The 19561-nt window shown below is 44.8% G+C and overlaps 1 protein-coding gene and 1 non-coding gene across 5 annotated transcripts in view; both read right to left on the bottom strand.

Moving 5' to 3' along the window:
* Positions 1-326: 326 nt before the first annotated feature.
* Trnai-aau lies at positions 327-400 on the bottom strand. The gene has a single exon. It is a non-coding gene; the product is annotated as a tRNA-Ile (tRNA).
* A 591-nt stretch (positions 401-991) lies between these two features.
* Positions 992-19561, bottom strand: part of Ctc1 (CST telomere replication complex component 1) — a 30376-nt gene continuing 11806 nt past the window's right edge. The window contains exons 6-23 of one of the 4 annotated variants that reach the window (XM_017795073.2): positions 13154-13438; positions 12924-13052; positions 11240-11472; positions 10955-11126; positions 10659-10859; positions 8523-8688; positions 7874-7988; positions 7418-7745; positions 7240-7329; positions 6565-6761; positions 4690-4778; positions 4419-4593; positions 3636-3713; positions 2746-2890; positions 2581-2645; positions 2043-2208; positions 1827-1953; positions 992-1528 (exon numbers count right to left, since the gene is read on the bottom strand). In XM_017795073.2, the coding sequence (XP_017650562.1) occupies positions 1389-1528; positions 1827-1953; positions 2043-2208; positions 2581-2645; positions 2746-2890; positions 3636-3713; positions 4419-4593; positions 4690-4778; positions 6565-6761; positions 7240-7329; positions 7418-7745; positions 7874-7988; positions 8523-8688; positions 10659-10859; positions 10955-11126; positions 11240-11472; positions 12924-13052; positions 13154-13438 (2901 nt within the window). In that variant the 3' untranslated portion in view covers positions 992-1388. The remainder of the gene's footprint in view (positions 1529-1826; positions 1954-2042; positions 2209-2580; positions 2646-2745; positions 2891-3635; positions 3714-4418; positions 4594-4689; positions 4779-6564; positions 6762-7239; positions 7330-7417; positions 7746-7873; positions 7989-8522; positions 8689-10658; positions 10860-10954; positions 11127-11239; positions 11473-12923; positions 13053-13153; positions 13439-19561) is intronic. The other 3 variants (XM_008855754.3, XM_017795075.2, XM_008855755.3) reach the window with 3 other exon arrangements.

Raw genomic sequence — 19561 nt, 5'->3', positions numbered from 1 at the left:
AAACAAACAGACGCGAAAGCCAGAGCCTGCAGGGCTCAGAATGGACCCTTGCCTTGCGACCGCGCCTTCTTGGAACCCTCCCTCCTTCCATATCCTCACTACTTTCACCCTGGTCTCAACTGGTGACCGGCAGGGAAAGGAAAACGCAGCAAAGGCAGCCCGAGTGTTACCTGCGTGCCAGCCGTTGAGCGCGTTCCTTCCACGCCCTAGACCTCTAATAATTTAGGTTTTAAGAAACAGTAAGAGCTACGTCCTGTAACTAAAGGGCCCAGAAACGAACGTTTTAAGTAAAAGCATCCAAAAATATAGAGGCACAAAAACAACTGTGGCCCGTACGGGGATCGAACCCGCGACCTTGGCGTTATTAGCACCACGCTCTAACCAACTGAGCTAACCGGCCAACTGAACAGTAGACTGCGGGAAAGCCATCCTCAAACCTCTATACTGTAGGGCGCTGATGAGTCACACTACACTGGCTAGTGAGTCTGCTATCCAAAGGCTGAACTGATGCCTACAGCATCGAACGAATACCACCAAGCAACTTTCAAAAGTCGGGCTTGCTTCAACCTCCTACCCAGTGAGCAGCTCTGGAAGAAACTCCAGAATGGCTGCTGTTACCTACGTTGTAACTCAGGAATTTCTGCTGATCTCAGTGTTGATCAAGGGTCTACCTTAGGCCTGGCCCTGGGGAAGCTCACAGTGCTGACTCCTTTGGGGTCCAACCCCCTCTCCCATGTCTGTCCCATACTTCCTAATACCTCCAGGCTCTTAGACTTGACATGAACCCCATCCCCACCAACCTTACTAAGACCACCTTTACAGCCATGTTCTCCACACCCTGCCCCCACCTGTGAGGTCCGACTTTGGTTTCTAACATTTCCTCTGTTGGACCGGCTGTCTCCAAACCACTTTCCACTTTCACACTCATAGTTAAATGACAGAAATGATGGTGAAGACTCCACTATGGAGTCTAAGCATGGGACCTCAGGGATGAGCATAGGTCAGAAAGTCCTCAGACAGGTTTATTATAGGCCAAAAGGTGTCACCAACACCCTCGAAAGTGATAAGTTTTTTGTTCTTTTGGCTTCTGCCACAAGGCAGGACCCAGGTACTTAGGACCACCTGTGAGTATAGATGCCCTAACATCGACCTGAGGAAAACCCAACATCACAGTGTGATTTGCTGTCCCCATATTGTCCCCAAGGCAGGCTAGCCTATAATAATTAGAAATTACAGTGGGCCAGTAGTTTTTGACTCCAAGGGTCGGGGTCCTGGTTCAATCAGGGAGCAAGTAGGGCCCCCAAACTGGGGAAAGAGGTAGGAGCCAGTCCTCAAAGTTTCTGAAGGTAAGGCAGGAAGAACTTGCAGGCCACCCTCAGCAGTTCAGATTAAAAAGAGGAAGCAAAAGCTTCCAGAGAGCTGGGGTGTTCTGGTTCTTGGATAGAAAGGCAGACTAGCCGAAGCCTGGGATTCACCCGAGTCAGTAGAGGGAACTCTCCAGACTGGAACTGCTGTAGCCGAGATGGTTCTGAAGAGAGAAAACAAATGTCTTATGTCTGTAGTTTTAGTCCTTATCCACCATTCTTCTTACAAGTCTAGAAACTCCCTATCAAGCTCATTATTCTTCCTTTCTAGGGCTTTTTTTTTTTTTGGTCTTTTTGAGACAGGGTCTCCCTGTAGTCCCAGCTGTCCTGGAACTATGTAGACCAGGCTGGCCTTGAACTCACAGAGATCCGCTTGCCTCTGCCTCCCAAGTGCTGGGATTAAAGGTGTGCACCACCACCCCCAGCTCCTTTCTAGGACCTTTTTACCAGTACCATCCTTACCTAGTGGGGTAACATCAGAGGATCTTCTCTCAAGCTCAAAAGAAAGCATAATAGGTCGGATGACGGAGGGGCTGGTACAAAGTGTCCAGAGGAAGAGGGCCAAGGGCTCATGGATCTTGCCTGGAGACTAGAAAAGGAAACCCAGGATTAACTGTAACATAAGCTCCCAACTTTCTGCCCAAACTCCAAGGACTTGGGTATCTGAGTACATCTCACCTCTGGCTGGGCTCCAGGCCCTCTAAATTGCAAGGCCACTTTCCCTGGTCCTCGGGCATACTCTAGGACAGAGGTCCATTCACTAGGACCCAGCCCTAGTGCTGCTGCCACAAGATGATTCCTACAGGTCACTGTGGCTTCTGCAGTTCCATCTTCTACCAGGAGCCTAGGGAAGTAGGGAGGAAGCAAAATTCCCAGAGCAAACCCACATGGCCAACCTGTGGACCCAACAGGCCTCCCACCCCAATGTTCCCATTCTTTAGCTCACTTTACCCTCATTCATTGATTTAAAAAAAAAAAATGGGGATGGGGAGCTGTTGAGATAGTCTTTCAATGTAGCCCTGCTGGGCTGGTACTGGTTATGTAGCTCACACTGCACTGGAACTCACAGCATTCCTCCTACCTTAGTACCATCATCCACCCAGTGCTGGGATGATAGTTAGTCAAAAAAATATTAAGCAATTTCCATGAAACGGGAATTATGCTACCGCAGACATATGACACTGTATAATAAGAAACTAGTGTAATGAGTGCCCACCTGATGCTGGCCTGGCTTATAGCCACCTGAGCTGGACAAGTGAGATCCTGACGACTACACCTCCCCTAGGATACAACAAACAAACAAAAAATAGTTGGCACTCCTCCTGATCCCATGACCTCACTCTGGCACCTTGTACCCATATCAGCCTGTCTTCTCCCATACCTGGGGACAGATGCTGGTACAGTATGTACACACCCATAGGATCTGAAGACTGAAGACAAAAACAACATGGCAAGAGGTAGTGGCCTGGAGCGGAGCCCAACCACGCTGGAGAAGTTCGGCCAGGTAGATATGGGGCAGGGGGTCCCTTAGGAGAAAGACAGAAATGAGTCAGTAGCAGGCAGAGAAACTGGGCACAGTGACACATACTTATAATCCCAGCACAGGGGTAACAGGCCTCATCACAATTTCAAGCCAGCCTGGGCAACATAGTGAGACCATCTCAAAAAAAAAAAAAAAAAGTCAAGCAGAGGTTCTGAAAGCAAGATGAGTCTCACCAGACTTAGGGGATAGGGACAGCAGTGGGTTCCATGGGGACACCAGCAGTGGATCCCACCCATTCCTGGAAGTCCATGGTCCCTGTCCCACTCTGATTCCTGATCCCTAAGAGCCATCAATTATTTCTCAAGTTGAACACCAAAACTAATCAAGAAAGACATATTTGGACTGAAGAAATGGTTCAGTGGTTAAGAGCACTAGCTGCTGTTGCGAGGACGCAGGTTTGGTTCCCAGTACCCATATGGTGGCTAACAACCATCTGAAACTCCAGATCCAGGGTATCCAACTCCCTTCTTCTGGCCTCCATGGGCATCACATGCATGGGTACACTTGCATTTTAGATGGAAATATCTTTAAGAACCTAGAACTTCAAGTCTTTCTGGGTAACCTGATAGGTACTGGGCATTTTTTATTTGGAGCATATAAAATCCTCTGACTCAAAACACTCTTACTGAAATTACAGAAGACTATAGCTGTGACAAATGTTTTGGAGGGACATGAGTAGAATATCAGTGCAAGGTTGGAAAGTTTAGAGATCAGGCCTGAACACTGACCTGATTGTGGACTCCAGGGGAAAACTAAGGACTTGCATAGAAGTGGACGAGCGGAAACAACAGTAAACATTGTTGGATCTGTAGGTTAAAAATAAATAAATAAATAAAATAACACAACAAGCAAGGTGTGGTGGTGCATGCCTTTAATCCCAGCACTTGGGAGCCAGAGGCAGGCGGATCTCTGTGAGTTCAAGGCCAGCCTGGTTTACATAGTGAGTTCCAGGACAGCTCGGGCTACAGGGAGACCCTGTCTCAAAAAAAACAAAAACAACAACAACAATAAAACAAGAAAAACAAACAGTGATGATGAAGAGAGCAATCAGATTGAGGTAGGAGCTGAAACAGATTATGCCTCACAGGCTTAGCTGACTCCTTTCTCCCTAGACATACATTCTCACTTCCACCAATGTAGAAAGAAGAATGGAGGAAGACTGGATTGCACCATCTGTGGAGGGTAGAGGGCATATACAGCAGACTAACATCCAAAATAACAGCAAACTCAGCATGGTGAGACATGCCTCTTAGAAAAGAGACAATGGCAGAAGGGTCCTTCTTATAAGTTTAATAAGTTTAATAAGGGACCACACTAATAAGTTTGGGGCTAGCTTGGACTACATAGGGAATTCCAGACTAGCCAGGGTTATATAGCAAGACTTGTTTTAAAACAAAACAAAATAGTAATGGCAAAGAAAAGGTGTCTTTATAGCATAGTTAGGTGGAGGTGAGTATTCAAGAGGACAGCAGGAGGGAAAGGGAGTATGGTCACATGACACAGGTCTTCACCTGGAAATCTTTTTCTCCAGCTGGCTAAAGTAGACTCGGGCCCCTGGAAGGAGTCCTATTGGGGGAGGCAAGTGTGGGTCTTCGATATATATATCCAGGTGAGGGGGGAATTCACAGTCAGCCATCTCTAGAGCTACTGTTAGCTTCACACATGCTTTAACAGTCCCAGCATTCCCTACAGATGGAGGGAAGGGTGGCTAGTGAGACCTGCCAGGACTACAACGTCCCATCACTTTAATTCACACCTTCCCCCTACAGGAGGGGACATTACCAGGCTGTATCCGGCGACGGGCCAGAGGTGGTTCACATATTCTCCGTGACAAAATCTCAGCAGAGAAAGATACTAAGGAATCAGGGAAGCTGAAAAGAGAAATACATGAGGAAACATACCAATAGAGAGGATCAGTACCTGCTAGAATGTCACATATAAGGCCCTAGAAAATGTTGAGTTCTCCAAAATTGCTTGCTAAGGGGCTGAAGGGATGACTCAGTGGTTAAGAGTACTGGCTGCTCTCGTAGAGGACTCAAGTTGGATTCCCAGCACCCACCTAGTGGCTAATAACTGTCCATAACTCCAGTTCCAGGGGAATCCAACACCCTCTTCTGACCTCCATAGGCATTGCATATCACAAGTATACTTATACACATGTAGGCAATATACTCATAAACATAAAAAAATAATAAAAAAAATTAAATTGCTAAAAGTAATAGGGCATGTGAGAAAAATAGGTCTGTAGCAGATTCAAAGCCTACCTAACTTTTATTTTTCTGGTCTTTTTGAGACAGGGTCTCCCTGTAGCCCCAGCTGGTCTGGAACTATGTAGACCAGGCTGGCCTTGAACTCACAGAGATCCTCCTGCCTCTGCCTCCTGAGTGCTGGGATTAAAGGTGTGCCCTGCTCAAAGACTACCTAACTTTTAAATAAAACAAACAAGAAAAAGAAAGAAATCTATACCACTTTGGAAACTTGCATTTCCTAGAGTCTCAACCAGTCTATCATTTACTCTTATGCTTTGGAGCTCAAACCCCCATCCTCAAAACATAGGTTATCTTAGCTGGGTGTGTTGGTTCATGACTTTTTTTGGGGGGGTCTTTTTGAGACAGGGTCTCCCTGTAGCCCCAGCTGTCCTAGAACCACTATGTAGACCAGGCCGGCCTTAACTCACAGAGATCCGCCTGCCTCTGCCTCCTGAGTGCTGGGATTAAAGGCGTACGCCACCCCACCTGGCTGGTGAATGACTTTTAATCCCAGCACTCAGCAAAGGAAGGTGGATCTCTATTGAGTTCTAGACAAGCCTGGTCTACATAGCAAGTTCAGCTGGGGTTACAGGGAGATGTCTCAAAAAGACTCCCCAAAAAACAAAAAAATTAACCCCCCAAAACATGGGTACCTAGGAAACATCTACTACTTAACTTTGGCTTTTTACAACAGAATCTGGTTTAGAACTCATGGCAATCTAGTCTCAGCCCCCTAAGTGCTGGGGTTACAGGCATGTAGCTACCACCTTCAAACTCCCAGCCTACATTCACTTCTAAGAATAAAGAACAGTCTCATAAGAACTATAGACATCTGGGGCTGGAGAGATGGCTCAGCAGTAAGAAGCACTGACTGCTTTTGCAAAGGACCCAGGTTCAGTTCCCAGAAATAGCACAGTGGCTAAACAACCATCCGTAACTCCAGTTCCAGGGGATCTGATGCTCTTTTTTTTTTGTCTTAAATTTTATTTATGTTTATTTTATGTGTATGAGTGTATTGCCTGCATGTATATAAGTACACCTGTGTCATGCAGTGCCCAAGGAAGTCAGAAGGCATCAGATCCCCTGGCACTGGAATTATGGACAGTTGTTAGCAGCCATGTGGGTGCTGGGACTCAAACCTGGGTCCTCTGCAAGAGCAGTCAATGCTCTTAACCACTGAGCCATCTCTCCAGCCCCCAAGCCCTCTTCCAACCTGCACTGGCACTGCACATGCTAGGGAAAGAATACAAATGAAATAGAACTTCCCTCTTATCCTGACATTCCTCTACAAGCTAAATCACATTGATGAAATACTTGTTCCAGCACAGAACAGATTGTTCACTCAGCCTAACTAGCACAGAGAAAGAGGGTACATCCAAATTAACCAGAGATAGTGGAGGATATTTACTTGTCACTGAGCAAGTGGGTCAGTGAGGACTCGGGCAGTGCCCTGGATATCTCTAGAACATCAGGTATGTCCTGAGAGCGCCCAAGTTCCAGGGTCCATTCATCTTGAATAGTGAGGCAGGACACACAACCAGCCAATTCCAGAGGACGCTGAGATGTGCCAGATGAACTCTCTGCCTTGAACAACACTGGAGTCTGCTGGGAAACAGGAAGGCAATTGCATCTGAGTTTGCCTGGGCCAAAGGGAAGTTCCCTAAATCCTGTGATGCTTTTTTTGGATCCTTGTGAAGGAGAGGATCCCAACACAGACAAATGTGTTTTTTTTTTAATATTTTTATGTTTGTATTGCCTGCATGTAGGCAAGTGCACCTGTGTTGTGAGATGCCCACAGAGAACAGAAGAGGCTGGAGGACAGAAGAGGCTGTCGGATCCCCTGGAACTGGAGTTACAGACAGTTGTTAGCTGCCATGTGGGTGCTGGAATTTGAACCCAGGTCTTCTGCAAGAACAGCCAGTGTTCTTAACCACTGAGCCATCTCTCCAGCCCCCAGACAAATGTTTTAGCACCTCTAAATCCAGCCTCTTCTAGGAGATCTAGAGGAGCCAGGACTGGTATGCCTGCTCCAGACTCCAAATGAACCAGCTTCTAAGTTGGGGAGAATGAGGCAGGCACTCACTGAGGGGCCAGGAGCCACAAGTCGGTACACTTTGCCTGGGTGTAACAATGCAAACCAGCGGACTGAAGGGCCAAGGAAGATGAGGAAGACCTGTGAGGAAGACAGCAAAGTTCTAGGTCCTAATGTGAAGCATGGGACATGAGAGGTCAGGTCCTAAGTGCCTAGAATCCCAGTTCACCTTTTGATCCTTGTTCTCAACTCCCAGAGGTTCAGGTGGCCCCCATCCAGACCCCTCCTTCCTCTGGGTACCACAAAGCCAACTCCCTGACACGTGAAAACTCAGGGTGGGGTCTGGAAGCTCTGAACTAGCTCCTGAGGGGGCACAAAAATTACGCTTCATGAGAGCCTCTTTGTGGGACAGTAAGAATAGCCGGCTCTGTCCCAAATGGGATTCCTCTGGGCAGGAGGGGTCTGACTGAGGAGATGATGAGAGAATGACTGAATCAATGGATGGTCTGGGCACAGGCAGGATCAGGGCATCAGACAGGAAGAACTGGATATAGACTCTGTTGGAAGGGGCAGAAATAGATCTCTCAGTGATGCAGGAATTGGTGATTTGGGTCCCACATTCTCCACATGCACCAGTCTTTCTTTCTCTTCAAACCCAGAACAGCCACCACCTCAAGGAGCCAACCTGGCTTGCTTTTTCTGGATGAAGTCTGCCATACCCAACTCCTTCCAGGAAGGGAAGTTGCTCCTGACTTCCCTCTCTATGACCAACTGGAACTTCTCTGCCCGCACCAGGCAACCTAAATAAAGAAAGTTCGCTATCTTGGCAAGAAACTGTAGGATGAGAATAACCTGCAGGTCTCATTGTCCATCCCAGGCCAGAGCTGTTTCCCTCTCATGAACTGAAGGCCCATCCTGACCACCCCATTCCCCAGGCAATAACTCCAAGTAGAAATCATTCCATATACATGTACAATCCTGCCCCTGGCTTCCTAGGCTAAAACACTTAGATTGAACTTTTCCATAAGTCTTTAAAATGCCTTTTCTAAATCTAGCAAATTTTCTTCTCTAGGGTTTCTCTTTTTATGAATCTCAATAAATCAAATAAGACCAATGTTCTTCCAAATTATGAATGTAGGAAACATGAGCTATAATCTGAGGCACATGTTTAGGAGCCATGAGGGAGAAATAGATGTTAGGAAGTGTAGTTCTGGCTCCCTTTTTCTCTCTCTGAATTACTAGTCTCAAACTTCTCCCCAAAGCTGCTGATCAACCCATGTCACTTAAGCATCAATAACAAGCCACAACAGATGCTTCCTCCTGAGAGCCCCTACCCCCTAGCATCACTATCTTTCCATCTCTGAACTTCACACCAATGAGCCTTGGGTCAGCGAGGGGTTGCGAATTCTTGGTCAAGGGCAGACAGGGCAATGAAGCAGTCAGGTCCCGAAGTTGCAGATAACCTTTATGAGATGAAGCCACCAGAACCCCAAGTAAAACCTGAAGGAAAAGAAAGGCAAAGGTGTCAAATATTTATTAAAGAAACATCCATCACTTTGAAGGCAGGAGGATTGTTTTAAGTTTGAGGCCAGACTGATCTACATAGTGATTTCCAGTTCAGTTGGGGGCTCATAGTGAGACCCTGTCTCAAAATATTAAATTAAATTAAATTAAATAAGAGCCAGGTTTGATTCCCAGTACCTACATGGCAACTAACACCTATCTGTAACTCTAGTTCTAGGAGATTGAACACCCTCTTCTGACCTCCATGGGTTCTGAAAAACATGGTTGCACTTATACACATGCACTCATACACATAAGACAAAACAAAATAATAATAAATAAATGATAAACAATAAAAGAAATGAAATCCCACTGAGCATCTATTACATGTCACACACTGTTTTAAATGTTAGCAAGCACCAAGTGGATAGAAAAGATTATAAAGACATGCACTCACACATTTGATAACAAGAAATAAAAGTGCATGAGCATGGGGTACATGCTTATACTCCCAGTACTCAGGAGGCTGAGACAGAAGGATCTCTGTGAATTTGAGTTTTAGGCCAGCCTGGGATACAGCAAATTGTCTCAGAAAAAAAGCAACAAAAAGAGCCACCAGAGTCCTAAATCCTATACTCTAAAAGCTACAGGTATGGTTTTGGTTTCATTCTTTTAATTTTTAATTAACTTTAATTTAAAAAAAAATTTTTTTGTTTGTTTTGTCTTTTTGAGACAGGGTCTCTCTGTAGCCCCAGCTGTCCTGGAACTCACTATGTAGACCAGGCTGGCCTTGAACTCACAGAGATCCACCTGCCTCTGCCTCCCAAGTGCTGGGACTACAGGCGGGTGCCACCACACCTGACTTATTTTTAAAAATATTTTATTTATTGGGGCTGTAGAGATGGCTCAGAAGTTAAGAACACTGACTGTTCTTGCAGAACACCTGGGTTCGAATCCCAGCACCCACACGGCAGCTAACAACTGTCCGTAGCTCCAGTTTCAGGGGATCCAACAGCCTCTTCTGTCTTCCACGGGCATTGCACAACATGGGTGCACTTACCTACATGCAGGCAATACATGCATATACATAAAATACAAATAATTTTTTAAAAATGTATTTGTTATTTTTATTCTATATGTATGAGGGTATCGCCTGCATGTATGTGAGTGCCCCGTGTCGTGCAATGCCGTGGAGGTCAGAAGACGGCATCAGATCCCCTGGACCTAGAACCACAGATGGTTGTTAACCACCATGTAGGTGCTGAGAATCAAACCTGGGTCATCTGCAAGAGCAGTCAGTGCTCTTAACTGTTGAACCATCTCTCCAGCCCCAATTAATTTTAATTTTACATGTATGAGTGTTTTGTTTGCATATATGTAAGTACCCAACATGCAAATGCCTGTGTGGAGGACAGAAGAGGGCTTCAGATCACCTAGAATGGGAGCTATAAACAATTATTAGCTACCATGTGGGAGCTAGGAACTGAACCCACATCCTCTGCAAGAGCAGTCAGTGCTCTTAATGGCTGAGACATCTGTCCAGATGGTTGTTAGCTGCCATATGGATGCTTGGAACCAAACCTGGGACTTCTGCAAGAGTAGCCAGTGCTCTTAACTGCTGAGCCTTTTTTAGGGGGCAGGGACAGTGTCACTATGCCACCTTGGCTAGTCTGGAACTCACTATTATAGACCAAGCTGGCCTTGATCTCATAGACATCCACCTGCCTCTGCGTCCGGAGTGCTGGGATTAAAGGCATGCAGGACCACACCTGGCCCAACCTACATTTTTATCCCATTCTTTCTAGTTGGTACAAAAAAGGATGAATTGGTGGTGGCAAGAACAGATGATCAGTCTAGTTAAAAGGCAAGCACAGTCAAATGACAAAAACATCACCAACAAAACAGACAAGTGATGGCAATAAAGATGGCAAAAAAGAAGGTTCCTGAGCCTTCGAGAGTCTTCTTACCTGGGCTGGCTGGAAGGTAGAGGGCAGAACAGAGAGCCAGGACCACCCCAGGTGGCGATTCAGCTGGGAGCTGGTCAGGTAAGCAGCCTCTGGGAGAGGTAGAAGGGCCTTCGGGTCAAAGGTAGCCCAAGCCCTGCGCTGCCCTTCCTTTGCCAGGGTAAACAGGGTAGGGAAAGTATACGGAATCTGCTTCTGAGCATACTGTTAGGGAGAGAGGAGAAATCAGACTGTGTCCCCTGGGCCCAAGTGTCCTCAGGTATCAGCTCCACTGCCCATCTTTCCCCACATCCTCATACTTTCTGAAGAGGACAGTGATGTGGCTCTTCCAGGATCTCACTGTGTGCATGCCGAATGCAGGCTGTTTTAAGAACAGCTGGGAAGGGAGCCAGGAGCTGCAGTCCCAGGCTGGGCTTCCCAGGAGAGGAATGCTTTAGGAATTGGTGGTATCTCAGCACGTGAGGACATAGCCTTGGCCAAGAGAAGAAGCACAGTCATTTCTACAAGACTCTTGCCCCTTCCATACAAAGTATCATTCTCCCACCCTCTCTCCATCCCAAATCCTCATGCTCCATCCTCCTCACTTGCAAGCCAGTTCCTCCAAGGCCTTGGTAGCCCACAGATAGAGGGGAAGACCTAACTGATATTCCCACACAAGTTGTTCATACAAGGAGGCTCCATGAATTTGAAAGGGTGACAGAGTCTCAGGTTTCTGATGAGAAAAGCCTCGAAGCAGAATGGTGCCATGAAGACAAAGAGCTAGAACTGGTCTTGATCCTCTTCCACCCACTGACTGGAGGAGGTGAACATCCCGGAGCTGTAAACAGAGTATGTGGTGTACACCTGTAAATCAAGGATGGCCTTATATAGTGAATTCCAGATGTGCCTGGACTACTGAGTTAGACTATCTCAAAAACATAAACAAAAATCAGAGCATGATGGTACAATTCCAGCACTTGGGGGACAGAGGTAAGAAACAGAAGGCCCAGAAGTTCAAAGCTATCTTTGGCTACACATTTTGAGACCAATTGGAATTTCTTGAGACCTTATCTAAAAACAAACAAACAAAAAGCCCTAAGTGATGGAGAGAGAGCTCAACAGTCAAGACCCAGGTTCAGTTCCCAGCACCCATGAGGGATGGCTCACAATCTGCTAAATTCCAGCTCCAGGGGATCTGATAACCTCTTCTGGTCTCTGTGAGAACTTGCACTCAAGCATACATACACACAATTAAAAATAAATCTAGGCCAGATGTGGTGGTGCACACCTTTAATCCCAGCACTCGGGAGGCAGGCAGATCTCTGTGAGTTCAAGGCCAGCCTGGTCTATATAACGAGTTCCAGGACAACTGGGGCTATAAGGAGACCCTGTCTCAAAAAGACCAAAAAAAAAAAAAAAAATCTAAAAAAAGTACCCAAGGAAAGAAAAGCAGAGGTGAAGGCCCAACTTACCCAATTTAGCCTCAGGTACAGGTAGCTACAGTCTCCACAGCCTATGTTCCAAGAAAAAGAAACACACGCTCCCAGTTCTGGCTATCTGTTTCCTCCTGTCTCACCTTCTATCAAAACCCATTTCCACTGTCTTTAATCCCAACTCTTGGGATGCAGAGGCAGGCAGATTTCTTCGTTCAAGGCCAGCCTGGTCAACATAGTGAGTTCTAGGCCAGTTGGGGCTACAGCAGGGAGACCATCTCAAAACCAAGGAAAAAAGAAAAATGCCTGAGGCCACCCATCATCTCTCATGAGCTCTAGTCAGTATTTCTGAGGATCAGATGAGTCCTGGCTGCCTGCTTGAGATTCTCCTTAGCCTATGCTTCAGTCATTTTCTCCCCAGGAGGCTCTTGCCTCACCTTCTCTTCATAGGGCTCAAATCTACTTTCCTCTTTTTTTTTCTTCTTCCACTTCTCAGTAGTAATCTACTTTCCTCTTTTTGCCTGCATATGTGCTTGTGTAAGGTATTAGAGATTGAACCTAGGGTTTTGAGCAAGTTGGCTAAGTGCTCTACTACTGAGTGACAATCTCAGCCCTTTTTTACTTATTAAAAAAAATTCTGAGGGCCAGGTGTGGTGGCACACACCTTTAATCCCAGCACTCGGGAGGCAGAGGCAGGTGGATCTCTGTGAGTTCTGGTCTACATAGCAAGTTTCAGGCCAGCTGGGGCTACAGGGAGACCCTGTCTCAAAAAGACAAAAAACAAAAACAAAACAAAATGGTAAGAGAAGCTACTGAGATCTCTCTCATCCCCAGCCCTAACCTTTGACATACATACCTCTAGACAAACCCCTGGTCGAATCACCCGCCTGAGGTCATGGATCTGCTGGTATGCAAGGCAGAGGATCAGCTGCCCATCCAGAATGTAGAGGCAGGCGGACTCATTCAACACATCAGTGACAGTTCCCTGCAAAGAGGCCAGAGGTCTAGTTGGGTACCATTTCCTTCCTCTTTGGAGACTCACCATTTCCTGCCCCACAAGCTCCAGGATCTCTTCCTTTTGTTCACCGAATAATGTAAGACTCTGGAATCCCGGACAAGATCTTCTTGCCCCATCCTGTCCTGGGACTCAGTAAGGGTGGGTGGAGGAAGTGGTCTGAGGTCAGCTTCCAAGAACCATCTTTCAAGTTCCAGCTCTTGCACACAGTCTGGTCTCAGCAGCATCAGATCCGAGGATGGAATGGTTGTCCAAATATAGTAATGGTGACTACGGGTCTTGGTTATTCGAAGTCTTGTCAGCACATAGGATCTACCAGGTCGAAGGACTCGGTGCCACACCATCTGGGCAGGAATCTGGCTTAGGCAGAGGGAGGCAACATATCACATGAGACTCCCATAATGCTGTTCTTCTGCCAGAGGTCCTCCTTATCACAATCTGACCCCAAAGATCTCCTCATGACTCTCCTCTCACCTCTTCATATGCTCTAAGTTTGGTTGGAGTTTTTGTTATTGTTGTTGCTGTTCTGTTTTGTTTTCAGACAAGGTCTCATATACAAGACCTTGAGGTCCAGGCTGGCCTCATACTCACTATGTAGCCAAGGTTGGTCTTGAACTTCTGATATTTTTAAATATTTATTTATTTAGTTAGTTTTTTGGAGACAGGGTCTATGTTGTCCCAGCTGGCCTGGAACTTGCTATGTAGGCTATCCCAGGCTGGCCTTGATCTCACAGAGCTCTGCCTGCCTCTGCCTCCCCAGTACTGGGATTAAAGGTATATACCACCACACCCAGCTATTTATTTTTATGTGTATGAATGTTTTACCTGCATGTAAAGTGTACTACATGCATGCAATGCCCATGGAGACCTGAAGAGGGCATCAGATCCTTTGTAATTGGAGTTATAGACAGTTGTTAGCCACCATGTGAGTGCTGGGAACTGAACCTGGGTCCTCTGCAAGAGCTGTCAGTGCTCTTAACCACTGAGCCATCTCACCAGCCCCAACGTATCAAATTATATATATAAAAAATTATACATATTGTATACACTATTTGTTTGTGTGTGTCTTTTTGAGACAGGGTCCCTCTGTAGCCACAGCGGGCCTGGAACTCATTATGTAGACCAGGCTGGCACTGAACTAATAGAGATCCACCTGCCTCTGCCTCCCAAGTGCTGGGATTAAAGCCCTGTGCCAGCCACCATGCCCAGCTTTGCAAATCTTTTTTTTTAATGTTTGATATTTTTAACACTGAACTTCCAGGATCTTTCCAATATAAGAGGAAATGCCAAACATTTCCTTTTTTAAAATTTTATTTATTTTTATTTTATGTGTATGTGTGTATTGCCTACATGTAGGTAAGTGCACCCATGCAATGCCTGTGGAGGTCAGAAGAGGCTGTTGGATTCCCCTGGGACTGGAGTTATGAACAGTTGTTAGTTGTCAGTTGGGTTCTGGGATACGAACCCGGGTCTTTCTGCAAGAACAGCCAGTGTTCTTAATTGCTGAGTCATCTCTCTAGCCCCCAAGAGGAAATGCCAAAATTTCTTAATCCTTTCATAAATATACATACCCTAAAACGTTCCTCAAAGTCCATAAATATTCCATTGCAAAAATCACATTCTTTTCAGCATTTTCTCTCTCTCATCCCATAACATACAAACCAATCATTTATTTCATCAATATGAAATAATTAGGTACACATGAATTCAGTATTGGGGCAGACTGTTAGAGGAAGTATAATGACCTATTCCTTCCTCTTTAACATACTTCAAATTACTGGAAAAAGCAGAAACCTAAAAAATATTAGAGCCACACGTGATTAAATAATATACATTTGGTAAGGTTTTTTTTTTTTTCTTTTCATGGTGCTGGGGATCAAACCTAGGACTTCAAGCATGCTAGGCAAGTACTCTACCATTGAGCTACAGTCCAACCTAGGTAAGGTTTGGAAAGAAAGAGTCAGGATGAGCTGGAATGATTAGGAAGGCCTAGTGAATGAATTTGAACTTGAACAGGATCCTGAAAAGTATACAGGCTGGTATTATTATTATTATTATTTTTTTTTTTTGGTCTTTTTGAGACAAGGTCTCCCCGTAGCCCCAGCTGTCCTGGAACTATGTAGACCAGGCTGGCCTTGAACTCACAGAGATCCGCCTGCCTCTGCCTCCCAAGTGCTGGCATTAAAGGCATGTACCACCACGCCCGGCAGTATTTTTTTTTTGGTCTTTTTTGAGACAGGGTCTCCCTGTAGCCCCACGGTCCAGGATTCACTATGAAGACCAGGCTGGCCTCGAACTCACAGAGATCCGCCTACCTCTGCCTCCAGAGGAGGATTAAAGGCATGCGCCACCATGCCCAGCAGTATTACTTTTTTTAAATTGTGCCTGTGGAAACTAAAGGCACCAGATCCCCCTGGAACTGGAGTTACAGATGGTTCTGAGTTGCCCAATATGGTTGCTAGGAACAGAACTCAGATCTTCTGCCAGAGCACTACATGCTCTTAACTACTGAGCCATCTCTCCAACCCCAAGGCTACACTATCTCTTATCTGAAAATACTCAGGACCAGAAATTCATTAATTTTTTTTTGAGATTCTAGAATATCTGCATGTACATTATGACATCTTGCAGATGGAACCCAATTCTAAACATGAAATTCACTTGTGTTTTGTATATACCTTATATGTACAGCATGGAAGTAATCTTATGCAATATTTTCAATGTGCCTGGGTTTTAATTTCAACCTATTAGTCAGGTGGGGACTTTTCCACTTATATGTCATGTCATTATTCAAAAAGTTTCAGATATCTGAGCATTTCAGATGATGCTCAATCTTGAACCTCAAGTTCAAAGAACCTGGCTGAGAAACAGAGTGAGTTCAAGGCCAGCCTGCACAACTTGGATTCAGTCTCAAAACAAAGTTTGTCTAAGAGTAAAGAGAACAATGGTTCCAGGAGGCAACAATACAAAAAAAAAATGCTCAGAATTCAGAATGAGCAAATTATGGGGAGGTGGGGTAGCACATACCTGTAACCCCAACACTCAGAAGATAGGCAGGAGGACTGTCAGTTCAAGGTCAGCCTTGATCATCCTACCTCCACCTCCCGAGTGCTGGGATTACAGATGTGTACCACCAACCTCAACAATCATGGATTAAGTGAGGAAACAAATAAGGGAATAGAGGTGCTTTCAATATCCAAAGCTCCTCCCTTTCACTGAACTCCAAACCTCTGGTATCTCATCCCCTTTTCTTTCCTTCAGATGGTTAGAATCTAAGTGGCCAGTCCCACATCCTGCCCTTTCTATCTTTTGCCCTTGAGTGTACCAATATCATATGTACCACTCTGTTTTCTCAAATCCTTTTTAAAAATTTTTTTATTTATTATTTTTATTTTATGTGCATGTGTGTATTGCCTGCAGATAGGTAAGTACACCCGTGTCGTGCAATGCCCACAATGGTCAGAAGGGGTTGTTGGAGCCCCTGGGACTGGAGTTAGGGGCAGTTGTTAGCTACCATGTGGGTAGCTGGGATTTGAACCCAGGTCTTCTGCAAGAACCACCAGTGTTCTTAATCGCTGAGCCATCTCTCCAGCTCCCTCAACTACTTTTCTAAGGCAGAAACCTTACTTGAAGAAAACAGATGTCACCCCACCCAGATGCCAAACTACTTCCACTGGGCCCTCTGAATGCGGAGGAATTTCCTATGCCTGATTAGCACAGCTGCTATCCTGTACCTTCACTCTCTTTTTGAAGAGTCCATCCCTTTATTTCCAAGTGATGACCTCACCTTCTATACTCCAGAAAAGATTACTGGGGACATCTGAAGCAGTAACAAATCTCTAGCACATACAGGAATACTAATGCCTTGCTGGAAGTGTAGCTCAGTGCTAGATTACACATGCTGGAGACCCTGGGTTCAATTCCCAATACTAAAACAAACACTCTAGTCCTGGCTTCCTGTTTATTCCAGGGCCCCGCCCCCCATAATGGTCCATGCATGTGTATGTATCTGGCACTGCACTTAAAAATCCTACAGTCACTGTCCATACCTGATTATGAATTTCTAGAAGACAAAAGCCATTTCCTCACTCAATTTGTTGCCTTTAATTGACCGAGGTATTTAGCACATAGCGCATGCTCAGTGAAGGTGAAATCTTGGAACAGGCAATTCTGCAGTGCAGAGTATCATTCTTTCTCTTCAAAAGATTCAAATCAACAGAGCCTGGTCAGGCAGGCACGAAAACCCAGAAATTCAGTAGGCAGATGTAGGAGGAATACAAATTCAAGGTCTGCCTGAGTCATAAAGTGAGATTAGGGCCAGTCTGTGCAACTTAGACTCAGTCTCAAAATTAAAAAAAAAAAAGATGTAAGCTTTATATAGTGGCTGTATCATTGACAATGAGGTTATGTGAAGCATGATTATTGCTACCTGGAAAAATAAAGAGGGCTAGAGATATAGCTCAGTGGTAGAGTAATTGTCACCTATATGCAAGGCTCTTGGTTCAATTCCTCCAGGAGAACAAATTAACTAATTAATATTCAAGGTTTATCTATATTTCAAGACCCAAATCAAATTTATACTACCTGATAGTGTCCCCCATATAATAAACTCTAGCTGACCTATCACAGACTATACCACTCATATGTAACTGTAGTATATCATTCTGATTGTAATACTGTATCGTATTATTGTGTTTGAGACACCAAACCACCTAGGATCGACAGTAAGATTAGATACTACCCGAAGAACTGATCCTATTTCAGTCAGTCTGAAGAAGTTTAAGTATAGGTCAAATAAGTCTCCTTGGAGACACAGTAATACATGAATGAGCCAACTCTCTGCCTGTTACAGAATTTTCTAATTCTCTCTAAAAGATGTACAACATTCTAATTTTAAGAAACTGCAAATTCCTCTTAAACCTAGGAGGAAAAGTCAAGATCTGAAATTTGGGCAGACTAAGCATTTTTTTGTAGGGTTTGTCTTGTCCTTGTTATTTTATTACATTTACTTATTTGTGTGGGGGAAGGGGTATGCACATGCCATAGTATGTGTGTGAAGGTCAGAAGGCAGGTTGCAGGAGTTGATTCTCTTCTTCTACCATGTAGAAGTACTAGGTAGAGTACTAGGAGTCAAACTCAAGGTTGTCAGGGTTGGTGGCACGCACCTTTACCCACTGAACCATATATTTGTTGCTTTTTTTTTTTTTTTTTTTTTTTGAGGCAGGGTCTTACTATGTACCCCTGGCTGGCTTGAAATTTGCTCTGTAGATCAGGCTGGCCTTGAACTTAAGAGATCTGGTGAATTTTTTTTTAGGGTTTTGTTATTGTTGCTGTTTGTTTGGGTTTTGAGACAGGTTCTCCTTACTTGGTATGCAGCCTAGGCTAGCTTCAAATTTGTGGCAATGTTCCTGCTTCAGTTTCCCAAGTGCCAGGATTACAGGTACGGGCAACCACACCTGGCGTCTAAGCATTACTTGTTAGTGATTTTTCAGTTTTGTTTTTTAGATAGGGTCTCGTATAGTCTAATCTGGTCTCAAACTGGCTATGTAGCTGAGGTCAGTCTTGAACTCCTAATCCTCCTACCTCCACTCCCTGAGTGTTGAGATTATAAACCTATGTGCTATGCCTGACTCTTAAGTTTATTGCTTTTAAAAATATATATTTACGTGTGTGCATATGTGTATACCATGGTGCATATGTAGATGTCAGAGAACAACTTTCAAGAATTGGTTCTCTCCTTTACCATGCAGGCTCTGGGGATGAAACTCAAGTCCTCAGGCTTGTAGGTAAGTGCCTTTTCTCATTGAACCATCTCACCCACCCCTCTAAGCATTTTTAAAAAGTGACTTTAGAATCTCCAGAACCCAATCCCCTTATTTTTTTTTTTTTGTCCTCTTTTTGAGACAGGGTCCCCCTTCAGCCCTAGCTGGCCTGGAACTCACTATGTAGGCCAGACTGACCTGCTTCTGCCTCCAGAGTACTGGGATTAAAGGCATGTGCCACCATGCCTGGCAGATACTTTTTAATTTTTGTTCTTATTCTTTTGGTTTTTTGAGACAGTCTCCCTGCATTCTCAGCTGGCCTTGATCTCACAGAGATCCATCTGTTTGTCTCTGCCTCCTGAATACTGGGAGGCATGTGCAACCATGCCCGGTCTGGCCTTTTTTTTTTTGAATTTTTGAAATTTTCATATAATATAGTTTGATGGTATTTTAAATCCTCTCTCTCCTTTCTCCACACCTCCACCCAAGGCATTTTTGTTTTTATTTAATATCTTTTATTTTTTATGTTTATTTATCTTTATTATTTTAATTTTATATGTATGAGTGTATTGCCTGCATGTGTTTAAGTACACCCATGTCATGCAATGCCCATGGAGGTCAAAAGATGCCAGATTCCCCTGAAACTGGTGTTATGGATGGTTGTTAGCTGCCATGTGGGTGCTGGGAAATTGAACCTGGGTCCTCTGCAAGAACAGT

The sequence above is a fragment of the Nannospalax galili genome, unplaced genomic scaffold (genome assembly GCF_000622305.1).
Source record: "Nannospalax galili isolate Female #2095 unplaced genomic scaffold, S.galili_v1.0 scaffold146, whole genome shotgun sequence".
In the NCBI taxonomy this organism is placed as follows: domain Eukaryota; kingdom Metazoa; phylum Chordata; class Mammalia; order Rodentia; family Spalacidae; genus Nannospalax; species Nannospalax galili.
The sequence above is the reverse complement of the archived record's forward strand: the minus strand, read 5'-3'. Positions and strand labels throughout refer to the sequence as shown.